The following is a 19112-nucleotide window of genomic DNA, read 5'->3' on the forward strand; positions in this document are numbered from 1 at the left end:
GCACTTCAGAATTGGAAAGAAGGATCTGTAGTTCTGTGAAATAAGATAGGCCAGGAGCAAGGCATATGGCTGTTAGCCTCAGGCAGGTTTCTCAGGACTCAGAGGAGAGGCTCCTTTGCTAGCAAGTTGAGATTAGTTATTAGACAGTGGCCCCAAGGCACGGCTGCCCTGGAGGGAAGCACTGATGTTCTGATCACACTCCATTACTCCTCCGTGTTGCTAATGAGCCAAATTTCCAAAAGGGATTGCTCCCTTTAAATACAAGTAATTTTATACTCAGCAAAATGACCTGAAATTGTACTTACAAATGGATCATATTTAAATGGCTCAACTGTCCAAGTAGCTGGTCACTTGATCCTCATATTAGAGATATAATGACTCCTTACTCCAAGGATAGCCTGAAAAACGTGGGTTTTATGCTGTAAAACAACTATACTTAAAAATGTTCCCCAGAGATGTAGTTTCAGGAGGAAATAGTAAAGTTCCAGTTGCCTGGTGCCTAACTCTTCAATTTTAAAATCAGTAAGTATTTACTGAACTTCTGTCATTTTCCAGGCACTGTGCTAGATGCTAGGGATACAATGGTGAACGGGACAGAAGGGGACCCTGCCTTCATGGGACAGACTTCCTAATGCAGAGACAAAAACATACAAAAACATACGGTAAAGACTTACATAAATAAATGATTGGAAAGTTATATTTAAGGCCAGTAGAGAAAACAGAAAAGAGGCGAGATTATAAAGTTGGCAAAACCAAACAAACAAACAAAAAAACCCCATAATGTTTGGCCTGATTTACGTAATAAGAAAAGGTCTCAGTGAAGGAGTGACTCGGTGTTGAGATCTAAAACAAAAGAAGGACTTAGTCTTAAAAATATTGGAATGGGGCAGGTGAGAGTCCTCCAAGCAAGGTAACAGCTAGATGGGTTCTGAGAACCGAAATGTACCAGAGTGTGTAGAGTGTGTAGGAGGAGAAGGAAAGAACTATGCATGATAGACAAAGGGTCTGAGCAGGCCGAGACTTTTTAGCCATGGGAAGATGCTTGGATTTAACCTAAATGCAATGCAAAGCCATCGAAGGTCTTTAAGTAGGGGGAGGTATGCTCAGATTTATAGTTTGCAAAGCATGAGTATTTTTCTCTGAATTTCCCAATATGCCTGGCATATTGATATAACTTGGGGAATCTTGGCAAAACCATACTGTTCTTTTTTTTTTTTTTTTTAAGATTTATTTATTTATTTTAGAGAGTGTGCATGAGTGGGGGGAAGGGCAGAGGGAGAGGGAGAGAGACTCTCAAGTAGACTCCTCACTGAGCACTGAGCCCGACTTGGGGCTTGATCTCACAACCCTGAGATCATGACCTGAGCTGAAACCAAGAGTCGGACGCTTAACCAACTGAGACACTCAGGTGCCCCAAACCATACTAAGTTCACAAATTTCGAATATTTCTTCCTTTCCTATTATTCATTTTTACATATTTTTTGAGTGTCTATGATATGCTACATAGTAAATGTGGATACACAGGGAAGATAGAAGATCATTATTTAGGGTGGAAGACCATACAAGAATGGGAAATCTTCATCCATGTGTTGCATACTCCCCCAGCCTGAAGTTCAGAGACTCTAGGAGTGCGAAGAGAAGCAAGTCCTTGAACCTGTGGTCATGAGAGCTGCCCTTCAGGTGGTTGCTCTACTCCCCAGCCCCACTCCCTACACCCTGCACCATCCCAGGATTCTGTCAGCATATTTTAATACTTTGGTGCTTTGGATGGATGGTTACATAAGCCCATATAAATAACAGGGAAGTTCTTATGTATTTTACTTTCTGTGTGTGTGGTTAATGGCAGGGTAGGTTCAGAGTAATAAAAATCAGATGATTGCATAAAGGCCAGCCCTAGCTTTGCAGCTTGATCAAGCTATGAGAGTCTTTGTAACAAAGCAGTGCTTAACCTCACCCATGATGCTTAGAAATATTATTGCAGAAGTGGTATCGTCATAGGTAGTCGTACATACAGCGAATCAAAACTGTCCCTGTTAAAAATATTGCATTATGTAGCATAGAAGAGTGAAACTCCTAGCAGATTTTGAAAGGGAGCTGAGCAGGAACACAGGTCTTAAGGGGATTTTTGGTGTTATTTCTGATGACTTAAAATCTCTCTCTGTTACGTCAACTAGAAAACAGCTCTCTAAAAAGCTAATGGATGGGCTTCCTGGTATCATAGAGCAAAACATATGTGCCTAGAGCATAAAGACTTATTTTCACCTTTATTCTTATCTTGGTAAAACAGTCCACTGACTGTATCAGCCCTCGTCTGGCTGAGGTTTAGTGCGTCTGTAGTCGGCATTGAAGCCAGAGGAAGAGAGGGCACCAGATACTCTAACTGCCACAGGCATAAGCCATTATCTTCGCCCTGTGAAAAATTGCCTGATTTCCTCTCTTGATAAAACTAGACATGGGTTTAAAAACATTACTTAGAAACATAAACCTCAAATACTGGAGTCCGTCCTTCTCTTCCTTTATCACTCACCAGAGCCTTTGAGAATTGGCCCGGGGCAGGGGTGGGGGGCACGGGGAGGTAGCTACTTGTAATGAAATGCACTTAAGGAGGGGAAAATGTAAGGTTCCATTTCTTTGACGCACAGCTGATAGAACCATTATCTCTGGAGGGCTTATTCAATCAAGAGCCGGAGATGCTGAAGCAAGCAGAGGGTAAGAGGTGTGAAAAGGCTTTCCTTGAGGCATCAAAGCAAACCCTGTGAGCCAGGTCCTCCATTGGCTCCCCTTGGCTCTGGCCCCCTTAGGGCATGCACCGGCCCTGTTAGGGCACGTACTTCTGTAGGGACCATACGGCATTCTCTCTGCGGAGGGGACCATTCTCGGAGTGTCCCCTAAGCTCGGTCTGAAGACCTTGGCAGAGCAATGATGCTGTCTGCTCTCTGTCCCCAAGCCACCTTGCCTGTGCTGTTCCCATATCACTTCCTTTTCAACCACCCACTGCTGTGTCGTCCCAAACTCTCCATTGTTCTGCACAGCCTCTTGTACCTGTCTCCTCCTATGCCTTTGTTCCTGAGGTTCTTTCACACTTTCAGATTTCACTTTTTTTCATTAAATCTCCATAACTCTATTCTGGTCTTTACTGCCTATTTTCTGTCTCCATCCCCTGGTTTTGCATTTTGCTTCCATGCCCTGTTTTAGCATTTTCACATTCCTCTCTTATTCTACTTGTGTTTCTATCTTCTCTTCCCTTCAGTCTGTGAGTTCTTTGAGAACAATGAATCATGTCATCACTGCATCTCTCTCCGAAACTTGCACATCCAAAGGATATTTATTAGGTACATTCTAATTGCATTGTTCTAGGTGCCAGGGAGACAAATAGAACAAAAGAACAAAACCCATATAGTCCCTGTTCTCATGGAATTTGTTGGGAGAATGACAATAAACAGGAAACATAGGCAAACAAAATAATTACAAATTGTGATTCAAGTTATAAAGCAAACAGGATAATGGGATAAAAGAGTCTCTGAGGAAGGGCGATATTTCATTAGTTGGGTATAAGAGCAGACTCCCTTGTAGTGATGACCTGAAGGCTGAAAAATTGCCATTCTGGGAAGTGGCAGCAGGCAGGCCAAGTAGAACATTCTGGAGAGTAGGATCGACAAAATCCTGAGGCAGGAAAGGCTTGGCATATTCTAGGAATGGTCTGAAGTCATATTGTGGTGAGGGGGAAAGAGGTAGGAGTTGGAACTGGACAGATGGGCAGGAGCCACATCTCTCAGGACCAGGAGTGTGGGTTCTGTTTTTTTTTTTTTAAAGATTTTTATTTATTTATTTGAGAGAGAATGAGAGGGAGAGCACATGAGAGGGGGGAGGGTCAGAGGGAGGAGCAGACTCCCTGCCGAGCAGGGAGCCCGATGCGGGACTCGATCCCGGGACTCCAGGATCATGACCTGAGCCGAAGGCAGTCGCTTAACCAACTGAGCCACCCAGGCGCCCCTGGGTTCTGTTTTAATGCAATAGGAAGCCATTGGAGGGTTTTAAGCAGGAATGTGATATTTTTTTATTTCGATTTTTCAAAGCTAATATAGATGTTGAATTCAGCTGTCTCTTTTAAGACCAGGGTTTATTTCATCTAAACTGATATTGATGGGTTCCCCCCCCCCCACTGGAAGCATTTGTAAGAACTCTGTGTGTAAGACTAGAAAACCATTAAAAAGAATACTAATTTGTATTTTTCATGTTCATTGTCTTGGCCAGGTAGTTTTAATTGTCTCATTTCTATTAATCTATGAAAAAAGTTTTGCTGAACACACTTCTAGTATATATAGAACATTGGGGAATGGGGTGGTATGTGTTTATGTGAGTATGGTACCCCTTTAATTGAATTCTGAGAACAAATATTTAAAAATCAGCACAATAACTCGTCCTTATAATTAAAATCTTCTCCCTTCACTTTCTCTCTGCGTCTAGGATCACTCTTCATAAATGTGAGAAATCCTCTTATTGTTTTAATTCAAGAATCCGCACATTTTGGGGAGTGATTAATTTAACTTTTAACAGACTTCTTTGTGGTAGGTGAATCTTTGCTGGTCTTCCTTCCAGGTAGAATGAATAAGTGAAGTGGTCTGGGGTTTCTGTAGAGCAGTTACAAAGAGGAGAAATGTGATGGGAATGGTGACTTTTAGACCCGAGTGGTAGAAAGGCTGAAGAACAGACTTTATCAATTCTAACGCTCCTATAAAACTTTCCTGGTACTAATTCAACTTGGAATAATGCAGCAAGATTTTATTGGTAGCCACCTATTTGTAGCTGAGAAGACTGGAAATAGTTTCACACAATGAAACCCAGCTATAAGGCAAACTGACATAAACCAAATGTTCCTGATAGATCCGCCTACTCTTCATAAACAGAATGGGGTCTGCAACAGTGGGAGGCTGGTCCATCTCTAATTTTATTCTCTTATTGGTGCTCATCCTCCCTAGATTGGGGGTGGAGTACATGTTTCAATTAACTTAAACATATAACCACTCCAGTATGGGTTTCTAGATTCCAGGTTTCATTTAACAACTGTGATGGGCAAAAGCAAACTGTTTCATTTAACAACTGTGATGGATAGTATACTTGATCATGCAGTTTCTAACAGTTTCGAAAATGGTTTTTGGAATGATAATAGTTGTAAGAGGTTAAACTATTGTATATTTATTAATAGCCTTTAAGTTTTTTATGAAGTAATCCAATAAAATTGACTTCAACCCAATCCCCACTATCCTCACTTTATTGGCAACATTTCATCTGTGGGTTGTTGTTGAGACATTTTTACTGTTTACCAGATGGGGTAAGATTTTACATAACTTAAAACATCTGCTCTCATTGCAGTCCAATATGATCATCTATTTATATTTTTGAATTATATTATTCATTTCCTTTTAAATGATCATGAAACTGTTTTCAGAAGGATAAGTTTACATGATATTTGTCAAAGACATTTAACTTTTCTCTCTCTTTTTTTTTAAATCTGATATTAGGCTAAGCCATATTGTGAGCTATGAGTGTAGTAAAATATTTAGATGTAGCTTCACTTTGGAAATATTTGATTTCATAATTAATTGTTGTTAACATCACCTCTACTTTCCTGCCTGTATACACCTGCATATAGTAATTTCAATATAAATATAAAATATAGAAAACTATTTTAGATTGTCCCACAGGTCTGACATAAAATAAAAGTTTTCAAAAAACTTTCCAGAAACTAGGAGAGAAACAGAGAATGGATTCTCTCCCAGAGCGTCCGGAAGGTAGCAACCCATGCCAACACCTTGAATTCTGCTTCCATGCTCTGGAACTACAAAAGAATGAATTTCCATTGCTTTAAGCCACGAGGTTTGTGTGATTTTTTTCATGACAGCCCTAGGCAACTAAAATAGCTGTTCTCTTCTACAATCTACATAAAGAACACTATTAAAATATCATAATTTTGGCTACTTTTTTTCCTTGGATATAGGAAGCAGGATAAAAGGGCAAGGTGACTAGAAATGCCAATAGAAAAAGCATTAGGGGATGGCAATTCTAGGATATCTCACTAATGAATTATGTAGCTCTGGAAGAGTCACTGAACTTCTCAGAGGCAGTAGAGCCACCAGCCGTCTTGAAGTTTGCTAGCTTGGCACTACTGTTCCCCCAGGAGCGGAACATGGCTTGGCAGAACAGGGCCACCTGTGTGCAGATCCTACCCCTACCATTTGGTTGCTAACCCTCAACTTCTTTTCCATACAATAATGGTCATTATGTTTACTTTAGAGGGTTATAGGTGGGTTAAATGGGAAAATGTGTGTAAAACATATTTTTGGCACATAGTAGGTGCTCAACAATGATTTCTCTTCATCATTAAACTGTAGCTTTTGTTTCAAATACTTCAGGGCCAGTTTACCATCATGTTGACTCAGTCCTGAAGGCCTTTCTAGTTATTGTCAAGCAGGTGTCTTAATCTTTTTAAAAAAATTTCCATTATTTTTTTTCAGTTTTCATTCTTGGCTCTGCCTTCTATGTATCACCAACAGACAAAGACATGTGTATTGAATACTCTTAGTTTGTTCTGAAAGAATAGATTGAAAATAAGTTTTTTTTTTGTTTTGTTTCAAACTATGCTCTCATCACACCCCCATAAACCCATAGCCTGAGAATTTAAAAATCTCTGAACTAATATTTTAACTGTGACTCACTGGAAATGGTACTCTGCCATTGTCTGACAAATACAAATGATTGACATTTCTAACTGATTTTGGAGGAGGGCTATTTATTTATTTATTTATTTAATTTTATTTTATTATGTTACGTTAGTCATCATACATCATTAGTTTTTGATGTAGGGTTCCATGATTCATTGTTTGCATATAACACCCAGTGCTCCATGCAGAACGTGCCCTCTTTAATACCCATCACCAGGCTAACCCATCCCCCACCCCCTCCCCTCTAGAACCCTCAGTTTGTTTCTCAGAGTCCATAGTCTCTCATGGTTCGTCTCCCCCTCCGATTTCCCCTCCTTCATTCTTCCTTTCCTGCTATCTTCTTCTTCCTTTTTTAACATATAATGTATTATTTGTTTCAGAGGTACAGGTCTGTGATTCATCAGTCTTACACAATTCACAGCGCTCACCATAGCACATACCCTCCCCAATGCCCATCACCCAGCCACCCCATCCCTCCCACCCCCACCACTCCAGCAACCCTCAGTTTGTTTCCTGAGATTAAGAATTGGAGGAGGGCTTTTTAAATGAGACAATCTTCAGTATATAACTTAAAAACACCTAGAGCCACCACTTGCATAAATTTAGGCCTACCTAAGAGTGATACTATATAACAAAGCAGGGACTCAGAATGATAATGCATAATATACCCTTAAAAGCATAGATGAACTGGGGCACCTGGGTGGCTCAGTTGGTTAAGCATTTGACTTTTGATTTCGGCTCAGGTCATGATCTTGGGTCCTAGGATCAAGCCCCACATTGGGCTCTGTGCTTAGCTGGGAGTCCGCTTGAGGATTTTTCTCCCTCTGCCCATCTCCCTGCTCACTCTCTCTCTTTCTCTAAAATAAATAAATAAATCTAAAAAAAAAAAAGCCTGGATGAACTATGAAATTTAATCCCCATTGGCCTTTTCCGGCTAAAAGAAATAAATTTCACGGGGCGCCTGGGTGGCTCAGTTGGTTGAGCGACTGCCTTCGGCTCAGGTCATGATCCTGGAGTCCCGGGATCGAGTGCCGCATCGGGCTCCCTGCTCAGCAGGGAACCTGCTTCTCCCTCTGACCCTCCCCCCTCTCATGTGCTCTCTCTCTCTCATTCTCTCTCTCAAGTAAATAAATAAAATATTTAAAAAAAAAAAAAGAAATAAATTTCAGAAACCCCTGAATTTTGAAATAGCAAATATTTGTTACATTTTCCAGACTAGGATGGATAGTCAAATGCACGGTCCTGAGCAGCACTTACTAAAACCCTAATTTCTCTCCTTTCTGGTTTTATCACACCCTAGAAGCTGCTCTGCAGCTCCCAGACTTACTTCAACCCCCAAACCCAGCATCCTACCCACCTTTCTCTGGCTCCCCCACCATTCCTTTACAACGCACATTGACCTGTCCTAGCTCTGGCTACATGAGCTCCATCCTGTTTGCAAGCAGGGAGGAGGGACAGGGTTGGCCTGGGCAATGCCAGGAGGATTCTCTTTCTTTCCTTTCCTTTTCCTTTCTCTTAATTTTTTAAATTTAAATTCAATTTAGTTGACATATAGTGTATTAATAGTTTCAGGGATAGAATTTAGTGATTCATCAGTTGCATATAACACCCAGTGCTCATCACAAGTGCCCTCCCTAACGCCCATCACACATTTACCCCTTCCCCCTACCCACCTCCCCTCCAGCAACCTTTAGTTTGTTTCCTATAGTTAAGAGTCTCTTATGGTTTGCCTCCCTCTCTGTTTTTATCTTATTTTATTTTTTCCTTCCCTTCCCCTATGTTCATCTGTTTTGTTTCTTAAGTTCCACATATGAGTGAAATCCTATGGTATTTGTCTTTCTCTGACTTATTTCACTTAGCCTAATACCCTCTGCTTCCATCGACATCACTGCAAATGGCAAGATTTCATTCTTTCTGATAGCTGAGTAATTTCCATTGTATATAAACACCACAACTTCTTTATCCATTCATCTGTCGATGGAGATCTGGGCTCTTTCCATAGTTTGACTCTTGTGGATATTGCTACTATGAACATTGGGGTACAGGTGCCCCTTCAGATCACTAGTTTTGTATTTTTGGGGTAAATCCCTAGTAGTGCAATTGCTGGGTCGTAGGGTAGCTCTATTTTTAACTTCTTGAGGAACCTCCACACTGTTTTCCAGAGTGGCAGCACCAGCTTGCATTCCCACCAGCAGTGTAAGAGGGTTCCCCTTTTTCTGCAGAGGATTCTCTTTCTTGAGCTGGGGAAAATGCTATGAACTTTATGTAAAAAGTAATTTTTAGACCTGTCACAATAAGTTTATAATTATAAACTTTTCACTTAAATGTACTTTCAGACATATTATCACATTTCCTCTTTAAGATATTTTATGACATTCTCATAATACATTACTATTTTTAGGATGCTAGCTGACTTGGCTGAGTTAAGTGTAGAGGCAAAACTTGAATCTGGGTCTTTTAACTCCTAGTCCTGTGTCTCTATCTATCTATCTATCTATCTATCTATCTATCTATCTATCTATCATCTCCCTATCTATCTCACCATCTAATCACCTATATTTCTTTATCCACCCATCTAGTCTCATTGCTTTACCGTAACCATACTCAAATGGGTGCATGTAACTCATGTTCTAAGAGTAGAATGTGGGAGGCAATGGTCATAAATGGTTGGCATCCTCCCAGCCACATAGTGCTGTGTGGTGCATGCCAGTCCTCACGGTCAACCACCACTGAAGCTGCCAACACGTTCTAAAGGGTCGTAACAACTGAAGGTAAACTATCAGAACGGAGGACCAAAAGGGGAGAGATATAGGCAATGAGACAATTTTATGGGGTGGGTATGCTCTAACATTTTACTATCACTTATTCCTAATTCCACCTTTCCTGAGTAATGTGTCTGATCAAAATGTAATGCAATAAAAATAAAATAAAATAATTGCTTTCCTAGTCCATAAGTGGAAATCAAAAGTCAGTGGAGAGGCAGCTTTTCCAAGTTAAAAGCCATTCAAACTATGAATAAATTGTATCAGATCATTGCTATTAATTAACCAATCTATTCAAGAAACTTTTGGGGGTAGACATAGCAGAGGTTAAACATTAGAAAGCCTTCCTGAAAGGCCAGCAGGGTCTGATTTCTATTCTAGGCTCATTGTAATCCTCATCCCAGTTCTCCCAGTAAAAATGATTTTCAACACACATGCTTTCTTAAAGATGAATTAAATAAAATCAGTAAGATTCCTTTTCCTAGTTTAGGGGTCACAAATCTTTTCCCATAAAGGGCCAGAGCATAAATTTTAGGCTTTGTGGACTGTGTGGTCTCTGTCACAACTGCTCCCCTCTTTCTTTGTGGCTCGAATGCAGCAATGGACAGAAATGAATTATGTGTGATTCTGTTCCAAACAACTTTATTTACAAAGACAGGCAGTGGATGGATTTAGTTTGCAGGCTGCAGTTTGCAGACCCCTTTCCTAGATCAAACTGAGAAGTCAGAAGGTGGGGTGTGATGCTAGGAAAACCTATGTTTTTGCTGAATATAAAATGTAAGACAAACATCTGTACGCGTTGCCTGACATAGCTGCATTAGCCCATCCCGATTTATTAATATATGCAAACACCTTCCCTCCTCTATGATTCAAGGATCTCTTTACTTTTCTGTAGCAGAGAAACAGTTCCAGTTCTCTTCAAGGCTAGGCCTGCTCTAAGGGGAATGAAAATGATTGCAATTGGAAAAGCAAATATTCTCCCTTACCAAAGTTTTAAGATAGAAAGTGGAGAAATAAAAACTTCATTAGTAGCCAGAACTGGGCCTTGGATGCTCATTGGTTTTGAAAGCACCAAATAGGCGAAAAAAACGAATGCATCAATCTTTCAGAATCAATGCATCTCTCTGCAAATAGAGCTAACTTTCTACTTCTACCCCATTCTCCCTTCATTCACCATAGAGACACCAGAAATCAGATCATCCCGGAGTTAAACTACATTATGGTGCCAAGCAAAGATTCTTGGTATATAGATTCTTAGCAAAATGACAACCACGCTGTGAACTTTAGAAAATGTAACATAATGTAACATACAATCCATGGAGAAGCCTCCTAAATAGAAGGGAAGCCAGCAGCTGTGAGCTGTCGAGCTGTCGCTTTCAGCACCTGACCTCCCGAGATGCTTAATAAAATAGCCTACAAAGTATTACTCTCTCATCAGTGCCAAGAAGCATTGCTGGGGAGATAAATAAAGCTATTTTCCAAACGGGGAATATTCTGGCGTGCCGATATTGAAATGACAGTTTCTTTATGGGATAGGAGATGGGCAGGAGAACACCAGCCAGGTAGTTGCCCCCGTGCCCACCACCAGTCTAAGGTCTATAATGAGATTCCAAATTAGATCGCTGAACCTCAGAGACGAGGTGCTTCACATCTGTGAGATGTTCAGCTTGACTTCATAATGAGTTCACCGAGCAGAATGAACCACTCTTGAAATCAAATACTTTGCATTCAGGATGAAATAAGTGGGGATCAATCATAGTCAGGGAAGCAGCATTTGCTCGGAATGTAATGCTATACTGAGCAAAAAAAAAAAAAAAAGGAAAAAAAAGGGACAGCATGACATGGAGTGTATAAGAGAGCGGTCCGTGGGTGACACAAACATGCACCATTTGTGCTGGGGCAGAGCTGCGCGTATTAGCCTCTGGAGATGATATCTAAAGAAGGTGGGATGGTGAGAAGGACAAAAGGGTCATACTGTCTACCAACACAAATCAACATGCCCGGGAAGCACCCCCAAAAACCGCCATCTTAGGAATGTTTTCGGAGTGTACTCTTCCCAGAGGCTTTTGTCTGGGGACAGCTTTGGGGAACCAAGCACAGCAGTCTTGGTAACAAGGGTGTTTTATTTTGCATGCAGGTGAGATTCTAGACGGAGCCAAGCAGACTGCACCTATGGATGGCATGAGTGAGTGTCAGCAAATGCCCAGGACACTGCTGTGGGCAGCTAAAGAGCTTCACAGGAGAACCTGCACCTTTCACTGGCCAGGCAGCTCACTCGCCAAGTCCCTAATGTGAGTTTCTGGGGAAAGCCCTGTAGGCTGGCATGGCCAACACCCCAATAATCCAGGGCCTTTGATCCCAGCCAGCCTGCCATGATTAGTATACCTGCCAGGGCCAGGGTTCTCCCAAGGCAGGGGTTGGCTGCTGGAAATAATCAGGGGCACCCCCAGGTGTGACCCACCTCTCCTTTCTCAGAATCGAGATCGTTACCTGTTCACTGTCTAGCGGGGAAATGTCACTGGAGGCCTCATTAACAGCAGACAGTACAGAGAGTCATCCTATAACTTCTGGCTTTTCTGCATGATTTGAAGCTTATATTATAGGAGGAAGAAAAAGAACAGGTGTCATGACTTGTCTTTCTCTTTTTTCATCCTGCAGCTGTCACTCACAGCATTCCAAACAGAACGAAAAGCACCAACAGGAAGCTCAGTGAGTTGCTTGGCTTGGGAGGTCAGGTTTGTTCCACTCATTGTTTTTTACCAGAAGGGACAGTGACCCAGTGTCCCTCTCTCCTACTTTCTCTTTCAAGATTCTCTTTTGACTTGACACAACCTTTTGGCTGTCAAGCTCCATCCAGATCCCAGCAACCACCTGCTTGGATCAGTCCTGGACATGGACCTGCTGCTGGCCTTAGGCTACTTTCTGGAATCTTCCAAAAGTCACAGGGGAGCAAGTAAGTGCATTTCATTCTCTCTGTTCCTCACTGTGTCTGCAAATGAAAGCTTTTCTGCCATGGGGGAGAGAGACTGGCCCATCTGGTGCTCCTTTGTTCCCAGTAAGATTGTAGGAATAGAGGGGAGATATTTTGGATGGCAGCCTCTGGTTGCTACTACAGTTCCTTCTCTGGACTCACCCTGCCATGCCAAGCTGTGATTTTCAGCATGGAAATGGACTGGAAACAGTGAGGAATGTGATGGAAGGCCTTCAGGGTCAAAGAAAAACAAGGTGGGGACATGCAATACATAACACAGCTAAGCAATGCTAGTGTGTGGAATGCCTCTTTAGGAAAAGGTGTTTCCCAAACTGCTCTACCAATTAACTTCTTCTGGAGCGTTTCCCAAGACTGTTATTCTGGGGGGAACTTTAAGGGTTAAATGGTGAGAATGATCATTGCTGTTCATTATACCTACATACCGAGGTAGCATACTGACAGCCCACACCAAGAGCCATTGCCATCAGGAGACAAGAAGACTGTGGTCTCTCATTAAGACAGGTACAAATTGATCCAGGGTGTTCAAAGTCAAACCATGAAAAGAAGTGCTGTTGTTCTGCTATTTGTCTCCCTCTCTTTCTTTTAAATTTACTCCTCTCCAATTCATTGAATCCCCACCCCCCCCATGCCATTCTTAGACTCTCTTAGGGAAAATTCTGTGTACTTTTCTAAGTTGAATCTCATTTTTCTATTCTTGTCCGTATTCTTGTTCCTAGGGGAAAAGACATGGCTAGAATTCTTGTGTGTGTATGACTGATAAAGCCTTTAGAAAAAGAGATAATGAGGCAGAGACCAACAGAGACTCAAAGACTCTCCAGCATGGATATAACACAACAACTATGTCATCTCAAAAGAAATCTTGTCATTAATATGCCGGGGATGGGAGTCCTTGTCTGAGTGGTCATGCAGGTGGGCCGCATTTTCTGAGTACCTGCCGCGCTGCAGACAACTGTCCCAGTCACAGTGGGGAATTATGTAGGAGCAAGGCACTCTAATAAAAATAAGAGGGACCGAACAAAAAAAGCACTGAAAAATACAGAGAGGAAAAAAAATGTACTCTCAGAAGCACTTGTGTAATCCGGTACATCATTACCTGAGTGGTGAGGGTGTGCCTACAGTGGTGGAGGAGAAGCTGTTAGAGCCTGCGAGAAATTGTCTGGGGAGGCCTCCTGGGGTGGGGAGAGGGGGCTCTGAATACTAAGACAAATTTGCATCTAGTAGAGGAGAGATTAAACAAAGGGTTTCCGGGGGCCCAGCAGTGGGGAAGCAAAGCTGCAGGAAGGCCCTGGCCCTCTCAGCTGGTTCTTTATCCAGTCCCTCTTGGGTTAGAGCCCCTTTCTACACATATTCTCTCTTAGCTTGCTGTGGGCCTTCTGGTTTGTGAGAGCCAGGAAACTTGAAGCTTTAGGAACAAAGATTGGCTTCCTTTAAACACAGGTGCACTGCCATGTCCTCCGTCTTACGAATTGATAATGGAATAAAGAATTTTCTTTTGTGAACGGAAGTGCCAATGAGATCAGGTCAGTTATGTCAATATCCTCTCTGGCCCTTTCAACTTGGTGAGGCAGTGAAGATGCCATATGACAGCTACAAATAATAGCCCTAGGCAATGAAGGCTTTCAAAGCAACTGTCTTGGATATTTCTCCATTTATGTGGTGTGTTTGCCATCATCTTCCAGGCTCTGCACTCCTGCTTTAATCCATGCTTCTGGCCTCTTTGTCTTTGGCAAACCTTTGGATTCCTGTAGGCTCATAGCTCCTCGGTTCCTAGCTCGGTCCCTTTTCCTGGTGTCTGAGTTTCTAACATATCCATGGGGGAAGAACCTTCATTGGCAGGAGTGCTCACCTCCTCTCTCTGCGTTCCCACGCTGCCCTCTTCGCCTCCCACCCTGTCCCCCACTATCCTTCCCCTCCCCGTACACATCACCGGGAGAAGATTCTGACACAGATATCCCAGCGATTAAAATTCTTATGCTTACTGGGGAAAGAATACTGTTAAAATAATTTCCCAGAAGTGATGAAGTAATTTTTACCAAGTTAAAAAAATGATAGAATAGGAAGAGCCAGGTCTAGGGGATTTGATTACCTTTTAATTACTCTAGTAGTTTTCAACCTTGGGGGTGATTTTGGCCCCACCCCAGGGGACATTTGGCAATGTCTGGAAACATTTTGGTTGTTGGAGAGAGGCAGGTGGTTGCTACCTGCTCTAGAAGTTAGGGGTCAGGAATGCTCCTTATATCCTTCAGTGCACAGGACTTACCAGGCCTAAAATGTCAGGGTGTTCCAGATGAGAAGACCTGAATTACCCTAACTGTAACAAAGTTGTGTTGTTTACATTTTGGTAATTTAGTTTACCTAGGAAGAAAAAGATACATTTTTCCCTAGCTAGTCAAATGAATGCAAATTTCTTTGGAAGAAATTTTTATTCTTGGCTCCTCCCTTTACTCAATGTCCAAGAAATTTCCAGGGATTGGCAAACATTTTCTGTGCCAGCTACTGAATGTTTTAGGCTCTATAAGGTTAAGAAGCAAAACTGAAGATATTTATACAACAAGGGAGAAAATCTCTGCTGTTTGCCTTCAGTGGGCTGTCCCAGGTGGTGGGTAGGCTTTGCACCTGTGTGCTAGAGGAAGAACAACTGGCTCGAGAGGTGTGGCCTGGCAGTGTGGTGACTCTTGGGCTGAGAGTCCATCACTCAGTGCTAACAGCAAAGTCCCTCACATTCAAGGGGCAATAAGAGCTGACTTTGGGTAGCAGCAAGGCTCAGCTGCCAGCTAGGGAGGGAGGTGGGGGTGGAGCATGGATCACAGAGTGGATGCCTGGGTTTGGTCTCCATGACTCTGGTGCTAGCCAGTGCTGTAGATAAAACAGAAAGATAGGGCCTGCAAGCTGTAGTTTGTCAAGCCATGACCTGTATTGTTCTGGATTTTGTATTTCAACATCTTCATTTTTCTGAGAGGTTTCTTTTTTTTTTCCATTTACGATTTTTATTTATTTATTTATTTGAGAGAGATAGAGCACAGAGCGAGAGTGAGAGGGAGAAACAGACTCCCCGCTGAGCAGAGAGCTCGATGTGGGGATTGATCCCAGGACCCTGAGATCATGACCTGAGATGAAGGCAGATGCTTAACCCAACTGAGCCACCCAGGCACCCCCTTTCTGAGGGGATTCTTCTGTTTCAACCTGAAGAGAATTTCCAAATGTTTCTACAGTCTTTAGTAACAGCAGAATTTAACTTAATCATGGAGCAAAATCATATATAAAGATCATTTTCCCTAAATGGGGTCAATCCTGTTCAGCTCTACCATGTAAAACTTTGGGTTGCTAGACTTTGAGGGGGGCATATTGGATTCATTAAGATGTCTATATCCAGATTACCCACCAGCAAAAAAAAAAAAAAAAGATGAGACTAGTAGGCATAAACTCCTCTTTATTCCCTAAACCTGTAAATGTACAGCTCAAAATATTGGTCTGATTTTATTGGCATAATAGCTATGAGAGTTAGTCTAAATAAGTTAAATACTTTATATATTTTATATGAAAGGAAGGGAAGTAATTATTAGAAAACAATCAAAACCCTTCCCACTTCCTTTTCTCTGTTCTTGGAGAAAGAGGTACATTCGCCTTTGTATGCCAATTTGTTCAAGCTTATTCCTCTACCTGTATCCTTGGTCCAATTTTTATCTCCTTGGAAATAAGCTCTTTAACAATCTTTGTCTTATATCCACTAACATTTTCAAGAAGTACCATTCTAAATGGCGAACCCTTTAGAAGCATTCTTATTATATTTGTAAACAACACACTAATGCTTGCTGTCTCGGCTATGAAACACTCCAGTGGAGGTCCTAGAAAATTGCAATAAGACAAGAAAAAAAGAAATTATCTATTTGCTAGTTTATCTTCTTCTGCTCATCCCTGAACTGGTATGTTTTCAGGCCTATATTTTCAGTGCTTTAATTTCTTATTGTATATGCTCCCCATAGGTGGACTCGTCTCCCATGGCTTTAGTTATAGTATATAAATTAAGTGTCCAAATCTATATTGAAAATTCAGACTTTTCTCCTGAATCATGCTCTTAACATCTAATTCTTTATTAAATAGCACCACCTGTATGTCACAGAGGCATCTGAAAGTTAACATATCCAATATATTCAACACTGAACTCATTATCTTCCCCTGTAAATCTGCTCTTTCTCTATGTACAGGGTTTATTCATGCCAAAATGTCAATAGTATCTAGATTGGGAAACCTCCATTTTTTTCTGTATTTCCTATCATGGGAACAGAGCCAGCCTTCACTCATCCCACAATCCTCAATTCTGGGAGTCATTCCAAACTCATCCACAGACAACTGTGCACCAAGATTTTGTCATTTCTGTCCTCACTTTTCCTTTTCTACCACTACTGCCTTAGATTAGGCTTCCATCATATTTCTCCATAACTATTGTAATAATACATTAATTGGCCTCCCTGTTAATTCTTATATTCCTCCACAGTATTGCAGTTACAGGGACCTGTTGAAAATGAAAGTCTAATCATATTATTTCCTGACTTAAACTTTTTCTGGAGTTATAAAAGCCTTGGCAGGTAAAGCAGAAACTATTTAGCATATACACAAGGTCTTCCACTTTCTGGTCCTGTACTGTTAACAGTCAGTATTCATCTATTCTTTGTATTTATTACAGTATTTACTTAACATTATGTGCTAGGCATATGCACTTATGTATGTTTAATTTAATCTCAAAACAGCCCTAAAATGAAGGTATTGTTTTTATTCCCTCCATTTACAGTTCAGGAAACTAAGGCACAAAGTCTTTAAAGAATTTATCCAAGATCACACAGCTAGAAAACCACATGTTTGGAATTTGAGCCCACATGGACTGATTCCAGAGCGTAATACTCCCTTCCCACTCCCAGGAGGACACAGGAGCTCAGGAACACCCTTTTTCCCTCCTTTTCCTTCTTTTGGGTCTTGGTTGCACAGAATCAGCTTTGTGTTTGTTTTATGACACATTCCCAACATTGCCATGCATGGATAGTTCGTTATTTTTAATAACGTTATCACACTCCCAAATGCCACCCAAAACATGACTCTTAAGACCTTGACAATAATCTAAACCTAAAAATATGACTCATGTTTTTATTTCCCTTCCCTGTTTCTCTGAAGTTACCATCATTCTGAATCTACTTTTGTTTTAATATACACTTATTGCTATCATATGTATTCCCCAAAAGTATATATTTTTATTTTAGATGATTTTCACTTCAAAAGGCTATCCTAATTCTTTGGGACATACTGTCCCGAAGACTGACCTATATCACTATACTTTGACCAGTATGTAACAAACCGTTTTGTGAATATACTACCTTTGGTTGATCTGCTCTTTAGTTGATGGACATTGGCTTGTATCCAGGACTTGGTTGTTCTGAATAGTGGGCTGCCACTCTTAGACATGTTTCCTTGTATGTGTGCACAAGTTTTCTTTGGGCAGAGCTCATGTTCTTCATCCCTATGCTGTACAACATTGCTTCCTGGCTATACTTAGAGTCATTCAGTCATTCAACAAATATTTATTGAACACCTATGTGTTCTAGGTGCTGAGGAAATAGAGAGAAAATTCTTCCTCTTATAATGCTAATGGGGAAGACAGAAAAAACAGAGAAGTTAATGAAACACGTAAGTAAGGTATAACATATCTTTTTCCATTTCTCACTTTACAGTTAATGCTACAGCAGTTCTAAACTACTGGAACATAAGGTTTGATTTCTCCAAATTTTTGCTCATATTGTTTGATTTGCATGCAGTGTCCTTTTAGCCCTGGTGTTTTCTGTGTAACTTTTATTTCCTTTTGTCTTTCAAGATTCAACTCAGATAATACCTCTGTTATGAAGCTTTTGGTGGTACCTCCTTAGGGTAAGGTCCCCTCCTGTGTACTCAAATAGATCCTTATCATATCTTTATCACATCTCTTTTCCACTTTCTTCCTCCTCCAGAGTAAAAAATCAAATCTTACTATCTTTAAATAGCACTAGTGACCAGTGTGATAGCCACAGATAAAAGGTGTTCCATAGATGATTATCAGAAAAAAAGCTGAAATACTTCTCAAAATTCTAGGACAGTATCTTCTGAAGGAATTCACACTTGGGATTTTAAGAAAGAGACTTAGTTCTGTATATGAGGATTACAAGAAGTAGTTATGATGAGTGCATCTCTTCACTCATGAAAAACAAATGTAGTCTGGTCATGCCCTTACTCAAGGGAACGAGACAACCTTATCATTAATTAATTCAAGAGACGTGTTGTCAAAAGTTCTCCTGTTCCTTTTGCACAAGAGATCAAAAATGGATTTGGAAAAGAAACTCCAATGAAGTGGTTTGGAAAGCAATGTAATTTAGCAGAAAAAGCAATGCCCTTGAAATGAGAAGAACTTGGTGTTGTTATAGGTAGAGGTCTTGAGCTTATGGAATGGGAAAGAGAAAAAAAAATCAAAATCATGGAGAATGTGATCTGAAGGTCTGGAGAATAGATATTCTATAGCCACCCTTTTCATTCATAATGATTTTTCTTACCTAGAAGAAAGTCCACCTTAGATATTTAAACTTTAATCTGACTTAAAGTTAAGATAAATGGATTCTT

The 19112-nt window shown here is 41.0% G+C and overlaps 1 protein-coding gene across 1 annotated transcript in view; it reads left to right on the forward strand.

Moving 5' to 3' along the window:
* The first annotated feature begins 5778 nt into the window (after positions 1-5778).
* LOC115941035 (uncharacterized) overlaps positions 5779-19112 on the forward strand; it is an 86837-nt gene continuing 73503 nt past the window's right edge. The window contains exons 1-5 of the mRNA XM_081815536.1: positions 5779-5877; positions 11622-11775; positions 12143-12193; positions 12294-12437; positions 18337-18389. Coding sequence (XP_081671662.1) covers positions 5829-5877; positions 11622-11775; positions 12143-12193; positions 12294-12437; positions 18337-18388 — 450 coding nt within the window. The 5' untranslated portion in view covers positions 5779-5828 and the 3' untranslated portion in view covers position 18389. The remainder of the gene's footprint in view (positions 5878-11621; positions 11776-12142; positions 12194-12293; positions 12438-18336; positions 18390-19112) is intronic.

The sequence above is a fragment of the Leptonychotes weddellii genome, chromosome 3, assembly GCF_054177405.1.
Source record: "Leptonychotes weddellii isolate Sample4059 chromosome 3, ASM5417740v2, whole genome shotgun sequence".
NCBI lineage: Eukaryota > Metazoa > Chordata > Mammalia > Carnivora > Phocidae > Leptonychotes > Leptonychotes weddellii.